We start from the raw sequence: 13,822 nt of genomic DNA on the forward strand, positions 1-13,822 counted from the left end.
AGCGCGCCATGGCGGAGCCCCCCGCGCCTCCCGCCTCCGTCGGGGGCTCCCAGCGGCTGCTTTTCACGCACGACCTGGTCTCGGGCCGGTACCGGGGCTCGGTGCGCTTCGGCCTGGTTCGCGTCATGCACGGCGAGGACTCCGACTCGGAGGAGGACGAGGGAGGACGAGGCCCCGGCGGCGGCGGCGGCAGTGGGGGAGGCGGCGGCCCCGGCGGCGGCGGCGCGGGCAGCTCCGGCGGTTCCGAGTCGGGAGGCCCCTGCGGAGGTGAGGAGAGCCGCGGCAGCCCCCTCCGCCGCGGCTACGTCCGCGTCCAGTGGTACCCGGAGGGCATCAAGCAGCACGTCAAGGAGACCAAGGTAGGCAACCGCAGCTTGGGCCTCATTTGCATCTCATCTGCATATGGCGGCGCAGAGGGCCGCGGGGAGGGAGGGGGCGCCCTCAACGGGCTGGGGGAGGGGAGGGGAAGGGGCGGCGGAAGTGGCAACAGCAGCTCCTCCTCTTGCTGGGCTGGGGGCATGGATCATGGGAAGGGTGAGGCCTGCAGGGACTTTAAGTCTCGTGTGAAGAAAAGATGGGTTGAATGCTAGTAGATGCCCGAAGAAACTTGGTGGGGGAGGGGGCAGGCATGACTGGTCATGGGGAGTATGGGAAGGCTATTCGGCTGCTTTGCTAGTCAGAGGCCGTTTTGCACCAGGTTGAATGGTCGGCACCAAGAGGGCTTCATCAACTGCCCCCACCCCTGCTCATGCATCATGTCCTCTGCATCAAAGGGGAATTCTCCTTGCTCTTAACGCCGGCTTGCATCTGGAAGACACGATCGCAGTTCATTGTGCTCAGTTACCTTGCCCTCCATTATCTGGGGGTCTGTGATGTGTCGGGAATTCCTCCTCTCTATGAGCAAATCTTAATTATCACGCTTGCACAGTCTCTCTGGCTCCCTCCTGCAGTGACATCTGTGTTTGATGGGTGGATTCCTACAGAATTCTCGATTCTTGAGCAACAGACTAAAACAGTGTGTTTTTCAATACATGTGGAGACAGACCTTGATTAGGGTGTGATAAAAGCTACCTGGAATGATGAAGTGTGGGATGCAATGTATGCACCTGCACTTTTATTAGCAGTCCCTTGGATGATTGTGCATGCCTGTGACTCTGCTTATTAAAAGGTATTGGGGATATTAATATTGGCATGCTGTGTGATCAGGCAGGAGAATGTAAATATTTCATATGAATGTGGGGTGAGACTGCCCAGTACTGACTTCAGTAGGTGCTGCTTTCTAGCATGTGGAGCGGTTCTAGCAAATATTTTTTAAATAAAATACCTTGAATGCTAGGAAAGAAGCAGTGGCTCAATGATAGAGCATCTGCTTGCAGATGTCTCTGGATTCCCCAGCATTGTCAGTTAAAGGATCTGATAGTTGGTAATGTGAAAGATTTCTGCTGAAGACCCTGAAGAACCACTGCCAGGTTGAGTAGATAATACTGACTGTGGTGGACCAGTTTTCTGATTCAGTGGAAGGCAGCTTTATGTATGTTTGAACTCTGGATTTTAATGGAACTCCTTTCTCCATTTAGGCGAATGAAGAAGTGCTAACATTTTGCTGCAAAATCTTAGGAGAGTAAAGGTTTAGGTCACTTGATGCAAAAGTCTAAGAGGCTGTCGTGTGTCTTTATGGGGTATGAGTTTGCATTTGTCTAGATAAAGCGAACTATCTGTGCCCATATAAATTGTGCACATAAGAAAACTTGAGAAAGATCTTAAGTAGGAGAAGGATTAACTCCACGTTCAAGAATTCATGAAGAATGGTGTCTTACTGTTCAGGTCCTTAAGTAACATCAAGAACACTGAAGAATGGGGATCAAAAGTTCAATGATATTGTAACACAGAGACAGTGCTATGATGGGGGAAGTACAGTTTTTGTTTTTACTAGTGTGATCTTTGATCTGGCAGTTTCAGTGCGACTTTTGTATTCTACCCATTTTTTTAAACGTTATTGTTGGGGCTTTAAAAAACTTGCATCCATTTGTATATGTATTCAAGATTTCTTGTTATACCCCCATCTGATCCTTGCAACTTCATTTTTGAAAGCATATTGTGGAGATTCAAGAAAAATCTGTAAACTGTGATTGTCTGTCTGTTCATACCAAAGGATGAAGAAGAAGAGATTTTGGATTTATATCCCAGCTCTCTCTCCTGTAAGGAGACTCAAGGTGACTTGCAAGCTCCTTTCCTTTCCTCTCCCCACAACAGACATCTTGTGAAGTAGGTGGAGTTGAGAGAATTCCGAAGAACTGTGACTAGCCCAAGGTCACCCAGCAGGAATGTAAGAGTTTGGAAACACATCTGGTTCACCAGATAAGCCGCTGCCACTCAGGTGGAGGAGTGGAGAATCAAATCTGGTTCTCCAGATTAGAATCTCCCTGCTCTTCACCACTGCACCATGCTGCTAGCATTTAGTTTTGAAATGAGTCAGCCTTAAATGGCATTCTACATTTCATACTGTCAAAATGCCTCAGGATCACGACTGTGTGGAAATATCTTGTTTTACTTAGATGTGAAGCTTCTAAAATTTTCCATGCTTTATTAGAAGCTTAAGTGTTTTGTGAGTTTTCTTAGCTAATGGTGGCAATGGAAACCTACCATTACACCTTCTAGTATTTTGCCTACCCGGTAACCCCTTGAGTTTCCTGTCATTGCTACAGGAAACCTGTCACAGGAAATCATTCCTGATCTATACATATGCCGTCAACTATTTTTGTACTGCTGTATTCAGGCCAGATAAATATAAACAGTCATTATCCATTAAGTCTTTCTCTTCTTCCTCCCCCTCAGGGAATTGGGTGTTGTAGTTCAGGAAAACATGTTTTAAATAATGAATAAATGTATAAATGAGTATTCTTTGACATGGTTTTGTTGTGAACAGATACTAAGGGGCTCTAAAATGTTGCTGTATACCTTATGAATCTGCTAGTAACACTCCAGAGAGTAAAAAACATGATTCATTCATCATATTGACCTGTTACATGTTGGAGATACCGTCAGCTATGAAATAGTGTCTGCATTAGTAGAGAGTAGATGGTGCTGCCTCTTTTATTTTATCAGCTAACATATGTTGTCAAAACAAAATTTCTAATCAACTGTGGGTAAGGAAGGAATTGTGTTCAAATTTTCATCACCAAGAGCAATCTGATCTATGAAAACTGGACAGTTGCTACAATAGATCCCATGAATACAATGTGTTTAGCTTTTACTTCTTTTTTTCATTCTGCAATATGAGAACTTAACTGACGCAGAATTTAGATTACATTAGTTCCATGAACAGTCAGTATTAATTGCTAGCTGTCCTCCAGCAGTCTCCATTGTTTTTCCAATTCCACGCATACTTTTCTGTTTCCTCCCACTCTTTATGTTTTGATTTCTTACAGTACAATCCAGTGGAGAATTACTCCAGTCTAAGCCCATTGAAATTAATGGGCTTAAACTGGAATAACATTATTTAGGATTGCACTCTAGATCTTGCATGCTGAGTCATTGGAAAGTATGTTAAGTTCATCTTTAGAATGGGCTTGTTTAAATCTGCATTGAACTGTTACTACCCCTGATTCAGTTGTGTGAAGTAGTTCTCACTGAGGGCATCCTGGATGGGTTATTTCCCAACCCTTAATCAGGGAGGCAGGAACTAAAACTTCCACTTCCTGTTGAAGGCGTGGGCATCCATCTTGTGCCTCAGTATTTTTCCTGCCTCAGCAGGGAGAGCAGTGCTTGTCTCTGGCTCCATAGCCAGCTTTAGTTTTTCTCAACATTGATTGTAGCTTCTTGTGAGTCTTGTTGCCCCCTGACTTACTCTAGGGTTCAGATGTTTGTGGCCCAGGTGTATAGCCGCTCCTAATTTGTACTAGGGTTGTGACCCAGTGCAGTCTTGTACTCAGAAATAAGCCACTGTGTCCTATGGTGTTTATTCCTGTGCAGGAGTGCCCGAGATTTCATCCTTAGTTGTATACTATGATCAAAATTTTGTTTTTATTTGACTTTTATACTATTGACACAGTATCACGCTGTCCAAAACAGACATTTTCCAGCCAGCTCATCTACTGAGTAGCCAACTGTAATTACCGTTGCCTGTGTAGCATGTCAGTTTGTTCAGCCTCCTGCAGACATACAGGTCTGATCACATTATCTGGCCAAAGAAGTACAGCTGGGTATTAACACGTTGATGAGACAGCACATTATTCTGGATGACCTCTCTCACCAATTTCATTTATATGATAAATATAATGAAAGTCAAAATTGAAGTCTGAGGATTTCCATAGGGTAAAATCTGATGGGCGGGAACAATATTATTCTAGCACCAGTTTCTGGGATCTCCCCAAAGGTTTAGACTGCCATAACATTGGTCCCTTGGATCTGATCTCTAAGATAATGCCATAATAAAATGTGTCTTTAGAATTGTCCCTCATTGACCTGACATCAAGTTTTAAGTTAAATAAAGTTATATAAGTATATACCCAAACTATCAATGGTAGATTCCATCTTGGAGGCATTTCTTCTCACTGTCTTTTGGAAGAAATGCCTTCTCTAAGGCAGTAATTGTTGATACATCTATGCCTCATTTGTGGAAGAGAAGAACAGCTACTAGGGGTAGGCATTCACTAAATTCTTGGTGGAAAAGAGGCCAATTTGGCTTTTCTAGGGGTGTAGTAGTGCACTGCTGACCCAGCAGCGCCGTGGTAGAACGTTGGGACGCCAACGGACCCGCGGCCTTGCCGGTCGCATCGCACCCCCACTCCTCATCCCCCCATGAGTCACGGGTCATGAACTGTCTGGCCTAAATTCACCGGGCGTAGGGACAATGGTCTCTCATCAGGTGAGGATTAGGTTCAGACGCCAGACGCCTCCTCCTCGCGACGAGCCAGATGAGATCATATACATCACATGATGATCTCCTCAGCCCTGCTCTCCTGAACTCCCCGTCCTCCCTCCTACACTCGGGACATAGAGTAACAATAAAGGTGCCAGGAACCGCAGACGGGAGATCAAGTTAGGAACACTGACTGGGTTCTGCTGGCGCATTCCACCAGATGTTATCTGCCTGCCTCTGTTTCTTATTGACCGCTAACATAGGGGTGTAGCGCACTGCTGACCCAGCAGCTTAGAAACGTTGTTGACGCTTAACGGGATCTGCCTTTGCCGGGTCGTAGACCCACTCCCCCCCACTCCTCATCCCCCCCCCCATGAGTCACGGGTCATGAATCCGTTCGGTTTGTCACTGGCGTGAGGGATGCTGGTCTTCGCTTCTGTGTGAGGATTAGGCTCAGACGCCAGACAGCTTCCTCCATCGAAGGCCAGATGAGATCATATCACATGATGATTCCCCCCGCCTCCGTTTCTCTCCGGAACTCCCTCCCGTCCTCCTACACTGCATAGAGTAACAATAAAAGGTGCCAGGAACCGGCAGACGGAGACTTAGGAACACGACCTCCTCGGTCTCCCGCTACATGCATTCCACTAGATGTTATCTCCGTCTTCGCTCGTTTTATATTGACCAAGGTAATGCCCACTACATAGGGGGTTTTAGCTCTTTAAAAAACAGCTATTCAAAAGTGCTTGGGGGTGTCAAGTGACCTGATTCTTGCAGTCAATTCTGTAGGCTTATATACAGCCGGTGTGGATTGAGAGATCCAGTGCCCACACCCCCCCCCTCCCCGGGGTTGGCAACTCTGGCGCATGATCTGTAGGCAAAGCAGAGCGGAGCTCAGAAGGCCACCTCATGTGTATTAGACAACAAAGACCACCTCATGAGCATTAGAATCATAGAGTTGGAAGAGACCATAAGGGCCATCAAGCCCAACCTCCTGCCATGCAGGAACACACAATCAAAGCATTCCTGGCATATGATCATCCAGCCTTTGTTTAAAAACCTCCAAAGAAGACTCCACCACTCTCCGAGGCAGTGAATTTCACTGTCGAACAGCCCTGACAGTCAGAAAGGTGAAATCTCTTTTCCTGCACCTTGAATCCATTACTCCGTGTTCTAGTCTCTGAGGCAGCAGAAAACAAGCTTGCTCCTTCTTCGACATGACATCCCTTCAGATATGAAAACAAAGCTATCATGTCCCCCCTTAACCTTCACTTCTCCAGACTAAACATCCGCAGCTCCCTAAGGCACATTCCGCACATGCAGAATAATGCACTTTCAAACTGCTTTCAATGCTCTTTGAAGCTGTGCAGAATGGCAAAATCCACTTGCAAACAGTTGTGAAAGTGGTTTGAAAACGCATTCTTTTGCTTGTGCGGAAGGGGCCCTAGTCTCTCTTCATAAGGCATGGATTCCAGGCCTTTTACCATTTTGGTTGCCCTCCTCTGGATCCGTTTCTACTTGTCAATATCCTTCTTAAATTGCTGTGCCCAGAACTGAACACGTGTAAGGTCTGACCAACACAGAGTAGAGTGGTACAATTACTTCCTTCGATCTAGACAATATACTCTTATTGATGCATCCCAGAATTGCATTGGCTTTCTTGGCTGCCATATCACGCTGCTGACTCATGTTCAGTTTGTGGTCTACTCAGATTCCCAGATCCCTTTCGCACAAACTGTTGTCAAGCCAGTCAACCAAATTACAAATCCATCTAACAGTTGCATTGTCTAGTTCACATCTTTCCAGCTTTATTTGCAAGAATATCACAAGGCACCCACACAGTGACCCTGTCATATCCTTTTTCTTCCTTTTGCTACGGACATAACCAAAGAAGTCATTTTTATTGTTTTTAACATCTCTTGCAAGTCTAAGCTCATTATGAGCTTTAGCCATTCTGACTTTCTCTGTACATGTCTTGGCTATTTGTTTGAATTCTTCTTTAGTAATTTCCCCACTTTTCTATTTCTTGTGCATGTCCCTTTTATAGCTTACCTCACTTGAGAGTTCTTTAGACATCCATCCTGGTTTCTTTAAACACCTTCCATTTTTTCTCCTCATTGGAACTGTTTGAAATTGTGCCTTCAGGATCTCACTTTTAAGAAACTCCCATCCATCTTGTACTCCCTTCTTTTTTAGTATTCTTAACTATGGGATCACACCCAGTAGTTTCTTAAGTTTACTGAAATGCTTTCTAAAATTCTAGAATGTACTGCTAGACTTGGCATCCCCTTTCCATTGTATAATGAATTCCAGGAGAACATGGTCACTCCCATCTAAGGGCCCTACCACTTTCACCCCATGAATCAGGTTCTCATTGTTGGTTAGGAACAGATCCAAAATAGTCGATTCCCTTGCCTCGTCAACCTTCTGGACCATGAAATTTGTCTGCAAGGCAAGTGATGAAATGGTTGGATCTGGTAGTCTTGGCAGCTGACTCCCAGCAAATATCTGGATAATTGTAATCTCCCATTACTATTTCACTTCTTTCTGAAAGTGTGGTCATCTGCTCCAGGAAGGCATCATGCAACTCTTCAGTCTGGCTTAGGGATCTGTAATAGACCCCCACAATGAGAGCATTGTTGTTTTTCTCCCCCTTAATTTTTACCCAGATGCTCTCAACCTTGTTCCCAGGATTTAAGTCATGGAGCTGCTCACAGGTGTAATCATCTCTGACATATAGTGCTACTCCTTCATCTTTCCTAGTTGATTTATTTCTCTGGAATAGGTTGTATCCCTCAATTTTTACATTTCAGTCATGAGATTCATCCCACCAGGTTTCAATGATGCCTATTATATTGTATTTATTATGCCATGTTAAGAGTTCCAGCTCATCCTACTTATTACTCATGCTTTGTGGATTAGTGTAGAGACATCTAAGGCTTTGGTTAATGGCCCATGGGTGCTTATTTAAGGTTTTATCCCCCTCAGTGTTGGGTTTTTGAACTGTTCTCTCTGTTCTCTTTATAACCTTCAGCCTATTCTCTCTAGTACTAGATGAACTCCTTCCCACTTGAATATTGTCTCCCTCCCCCACTTCACTCACTTTAAAACCCAGCTAACAAAAACTTCTGTGCATTTGCTGAGAAACTTTATGCCTTACCTGAGTTTACAAATTAGCTTTTGCAGGTACCCCTTGAATCCTCATGACAGCTCTTCAGTCAGGGGGGCTGGTTGCTGAAAATGGTGAAGTTTGGATTTCTCGCTAAGGGAGTTGCATGAAACTCCACTCTGTGGAGTTTGCCATATCTCTCCCCCCTCCCACGCTTCTTCTTTTTCCTTGACTCCAAAACATCTGGAAAAAAATCCTAAGAATGATCTGGAGACCTGAGCTATTTTTCTGGCCATAGTCTACTTCCAGGACATCATTCAAGGACAACATCTCATCTGGACTGACATGACTATGAAGATGTACATCAACAATCAGGGTGGCTTGAGATTGCCGAGGTTTCATACAGAGATCCTCAGAATACTTTGTGGGCAGAGTCCAGCCTGGCCTCCATCAGGGTGGAGGACACCAAGGAGAGCCTCAATGTAATGACAGACTGTTGTAGTCACCAGATCATTTTGAAGACAAAGTGGACCCTGAAGTAGAAGATCTTTCAGTTGACACTTGAGCACTTCAGCCAACTGACAGTAGATTTGTTCGTCACTCCAGACATCACTCAGCTCATTCGGTTCTACTCAAGGTACTACCATTGATCAGTGGAAGTGGCCAACACCCTATGTGCTCCTTGGCTAAGTACTTTAAGCGTACCCCCTGATTCCAGTGATCCTGAAACTCCTGAGACAGATAAGATCTCTGTGGGCATTGGCCATCTTAGTAGCTCCATACTGGACATGCTGGCCATGGTTTTCCTCCTTCCAAGTGGTCTCCACAACTCCACCTCTCAGACTTCCCCAGATCCTGACTTGCTATACCAGGGTTTCATGTGGCACCCTCACCCCTAATCATTAAAGCTGACTTCATGGAAGTTGAGCAGTCAAAATTGTCAAACTACTCCTCAGCGGTGGTAGATATCATGGTGACCATCCACCACACTCATTTACAACTCCATCTGAAAGGCCTTCCACAAATGGTGTCAGAAGAAGAGAATAGACTCTCAAGTCTAGTATTTCAGCCATCTTAGAATTTCTACATGACGGTAAATCGTCAGACAACCACTATGAGCAGACAGTTAGCTGCCCTCACTACCGTTCTTCCTAAATATAAGGGAGAATCCCTCAGCATGATCATCACAGAAGGAGGCGGAGGAGGAGGCGGCGGCGGCGGCTGGGTTCGCAGATCTCTCTACCAACACAAAGATTATTCTTCTGCTCAACAATCCCGAGGCTGAAATAACGAAAATTGTAGCCAAATTTCTGCTGCTCACTATGAGCTAGGTTCCCTTGGCTTCTGTTCACAATATTTTTCACTGTGCCCCTATTGGATATACTTTTTCCTTCTGTGCCCATGTTGTATTTGCCAAATAAAGGTATCTGAATCGCTAAGGGAGAACCAATAACCAGGCACCTGCATATCCAACGATTCATCAACAGTGTTTCCCAGATGATGCTACCACAACCGCACAGATTCCTGGTGTGGAACCTTCATACTGTCCTCATGGCTCTCAGAGAAGCCCCTGGCTGAGGTACTGCCGAAATGATTACTCATGAACATCTTATTCTTGATCTGTCACTTCTGTACATTGTGTCTCAGGACGTGGAGCATTGTCGATTCAGTCAGAGTTTTGTGTTTTCCATAAAGACAGAGTCCGGACCCACTGTTCAAACCAAAGGTGGCATCCAGATTCCATCTAGCTGAAGAGCTTATCTTACCTTCATTCTGTCCCAATCCATCTTGTAGGACAGAAAAAAATCTATCAAGCTCTGGGTGTCAAATGAGCACTTACGTTTTACATCAGGAGAACTGGTTGGATCCCACCTCTGCCCTTAATCCACAAAAATGGGCTTCCCATGTCTAAGACTTCAGTGAGTTCCACATTGAAGACATGATTAATAGAACTGTACAAAGTTAGAGATGTTCCAATACCAGAGGGCATAATTGCACACTTTATTTATAGTTTGGCAAACTAAGGCAGCATTAGTCAATCACACCTCACCAGAGGAGATCTCCAGGGTGGCTACATGGACAAATATCTACTTTTTCAAGCATTGTAAGTTGCAGATGTACAGTTCAATTGGGGCCACTTTTGGCCGCATAGTTTTCAACATGTTCTGGAACCGTGGATGATGACTCACCCTGATTTTAGAGACACTGCTGGGGAAGGTCCCACTCAAGATGTTCTCCTGCCCTCAAGAGAGAACAGTCCATTGGATACTTAGTGTGAAAGGTCCTTCTCTTTTGAGAGCAGGAAGACATCTTGATCCCTCGCCCTGTAGTCATCATCAGTTGTTCCTATTAAGGATAAATTGTGTGTGTGTGTGGAGGTGGAACATAGGGTTTTATTGTGTTTTGTTTTTCCTCTAGGCCCTTTTTCCCAATGGAAGAATCAGAAATTTTGGGAAGTCCTAAAAAAAAAACTCCTTTGAGATTTTTTCCAAAATCATTTCGCTTATTCTAAAAGGAAAAAAAAAAAATCTCAAAGGAGTTTTTTCAGTACTCTCCAAAATGTTCTGATAGACATATACAGCTCTTAAATCCGAGGTGCATTTCTGCACCTAGAAGGGTACCTAATCTCCATGTGGGGAGCATGCAGGGCTTTCACTGCTTCTCAGCAGTTGCATGCCTTCGATTTTCCTTTTGCTCTGATGCAGTTGACCTTTTCATCTCTAACTCAAAACCTCTGTAACACATTTGAACACAGACTGGATGAAAAGTAGCTTATAGTAAGGAGAAAAAAGATCAGAAGATGGGGCAAAAACTGTTCCAAAGCCTCAGGGAAAACCGGAAAGTTCATTGAGAACTTAGGTCTCTCTAACCAGATAACAAAAGTTAAAGCACATGTGTTAAGATAGCATGGAGTGCATCAACTCATAGATTTCTCTCAAGTATTGGGTGTATTTGAATTTTCCTGGGACAAAACTAAGGCATTTATAATTTTAGATTCCACAATTGTCTCATAGTGAAATTTTATCTGTTAAGATGTAAATGATGCACTTTGTGTTGTTGAAGTAGTAAAACTAGTTTAGGCTTGCTAGGACCTAAACTTTTTTTTTCTAAAACTTAAAAAAAATCCTGGGAACCCCCCCCCCCCCATTTTCATCCAATGCTTTCAGAATTTCCAGAAATTAGGATGCACATAAATGCAGGAAAACTGTCAGCTAACGAAACTTCAGTTTAAGGGGTATGAGATGAGTTCAGTTCATCAACGCAGAAAAGCCTGGCTACAAAGTACAGAGGTATATTGGGTAAGCACACTGAACAACAGATTTTGAAGAATGTAGCTGCTCAAGACTACACTGTAAATGTACAGATTCACAGTGATGCGTTTTTTGTTTCTAATAATTTTTCAGAGCCTGTATGTGCACCCCTCTATTTATGCACCTACAAATGATCATGAGAGTATCTTTGTATTCATGTTCACCCAAAGTTAATTCCTTCCTTTTCTAGAAGTCAACAGTGCTGACAATTTAACTCTTCAGTAATTAAAATGTTCCTGTGTATTCCGTTGTTCTGTTAACAGCTAGTGGAGGGGGAACATGTGAAATGCTGATGCAGCAGATGTCTCTACCTTTGTTCTTTCCTAAATTCTATTATTAATTTAGCTAAAGCAGCTTCCAGGATTCCAATTCTTCAGGATGTATTCACAGCTCCCATCTATGCCTTATTTGGACTGATCAAGAATTTCAGTATATGTTGGGTCTACTTCTCTTGTTCAAATTCGTTGGGAGGTATTTATCACACCCTTCTTCCAAAGGAGCTCTGAGCAGCATGCATAAGGTTTCATTCCTCCACTTTATCCTCACAGCATCCTTGCAAAGAATATTAAGCACCCAAGATCAGTCTGTAGGTTTTATAGCTGAGTAGAAGTTTGAATCTGGATGTTGTGTGTCAGTGCAGCACTTCAGTCACTCTGCTGCATTATGTCTTGAAAACATAAGTGCTTGATATTTTTTGAAGAATTGGGTGTTCTTATGTAGATTTTAATGCTCCAAACTATTATTGTTTAGACTTTACCTGAGAAACCGCATTTAACAGACCTCTTGCTCTTAGATTTCATTTGGTCTCTGGGGGAGGTCTCTTAAGAACTCCCTGACATTCTCAGAGAATTGAGACTGAAGAAAAAAGGAAGGGCTTACTGGAACTTCTGCAGGTCTGTGCAGTTGTATTGCTTTAATGGATAACCTACTCTGTCACTCTTTGTATCCTGCAAGGTTACTTGCGCTTTACTTTTTTCACTTTGCTGTGTACGTTAAAGCCTTTGATCAGTTTTATTCAAGTATATCTACACCTTTCCTATTCAGTTGTATTTTTAAAGTGTCTCTAAATAAAAATTGCAACCTGAAGATCTGCTCAGGCCTATTCATGGGTCTTACTGCTAGGAAAGGGTTCTTATGATTGTATGATTAATAATAACCTGTCTGCAAACTGTATTCATTATCGTTGTGGTGGGTTTTCCAGGCTGTGTGGCCGTGGTCTGATAGATCTTGTTCCTAGCGTTTCGCCTGCATCTGTGGCTGGCATCTTCAGAGGTGTATCACAGAGAAAAGACTGTTTCGCACTGTGTCAAGTGACCCCACCCACAATACAATGCACTTAACCGCACCTTTGCATAGCAAGTTCCACCCAAACATTTATTTATTTTATTTTATTTATTTGTTAGATTTGAGAACCGCCCACCCCGAAGGGCTCTGATTGGTTCCCCACCCTGGGACACGGACAATATACCCCACTAAACTTTCACCTTCTCAGTAGACACAGTGTGTAACAGACTCTCACTGCCTGTTCTTGAAGGAAAGGCGATATTTTAAATGTAATGTGGATTGATACATCAAGCATAATTTCATATCTTAATGCAAGAAGCAATTTTATTTAACAATGCTTACAAAAAAGAGACACCTCTTCCCTCTTGACTGTATTTGATTGTTTAATTACATGAGGGATTTTACAGGCTCCTGAGGCTGACAGCACCCAGGCTGGAAAAACCTTCATCACAGTTTGCACTCTGCCTGATCTCTCCTTTCTCTTACATTGTTGAACCTTTTTTTCCCCTATTAGTTTGTTTTGATGTTGGTGCTGTATGTCAACATTTGAACAAAGGGACATACTAAGTAACTTAAGAATCAATTTGGAAGGCAGCCATTATTGTGTCTAGAGTTTTTTCCTGTGCTTTCCACTTGAAACTTTGGCATTAAACGTTCTTAGCATGTGGGTTATCTTATTTAGCATTATCCATCCGGCATAATGTCTCAATCTCTTTGAGCAATTTTTTAGCATACCTTTTGGGGCTTATACTATAGCAACTTTTTACTGGGCATCCACAAATTGGGCTGGGCTTGTAGAAATTAAGATGGCTGCCTATCTGCAAAGTCAGATCCCCATGGTATTAAGCACTATAATAATATAGTTCTTAATCTAAATGGTCCTTGATCAGGTATTTAAACTTTGGGTTTCTGAGGACCTTTTTTTTTCCAGGCGCCCCTAGCACCTCTTAATCTTTATCACCTGTGATAGCTAGGTAGCTCTAAGCTTTTCCTCATGTTGACTAGAAAATAAAGCCAAGTTTCGTAATGGTAGCAGGCTGTACGTTGTGTAGTCAAGGCCATGCTTCATGTTCACAAGGTTTTAAAAATGATTAGTAATTAGTAGATCAGCTTATAAATAAAAACAGTAACTAATGAGTCATCTTAAAATTTTGAACATTTCCTTGCGGAACCAAGTCTGATAGACTCTAGTCACTGAAGTATGCTAGATTTGGCTTCCTGTTGTAGAATGTTTCATATCTGTTTAGTCTGAGCTCA

General features: G+C 43.4%; 1 protein-coding gene across 2 annotated transcripts in view; it reads left to right on the forward strand.

Moving 5' to 3' along the window:
• The first annotated feature begins 8 nt into the window (after nucleotides 1-8).
• Nucleotides 9-13,822, forward strand: part of UBE2O (ubiquitin conjugating enzyme E2 O) — a 105,217-nt gene continuing 91,403 nt past the window's right edge. For both annotated transcript variants that reach the window (XM_048487926.1, XM_048487927.1), the window contains exon 1: nucleotides 9-359. In XM_048487926.1, the coding sequence (XP_048343883.1) occupies nucleotides 9-359 (351 nt within the window). The remainder of the gene's footprint in view (nucleotides 360-13,822) is intronic.

The sequence above is a fragment of the Sphaerodactylus townsendi genome, linkage group LG03, assembly GCF_021028975.2.
Source record: "Sphaerodactylus townsendi isolate TG3544 linkage group LG03, MPM_Stown_v2.3, whole genome shotgun sequence".
Lineage (NCBI taxonomy): Eukaryota > Metazoa > Chordata > Lepidosauria > Squamata > Sphaerodactylidae > Sphaerodactylus > Sphaerodactylus townsendi.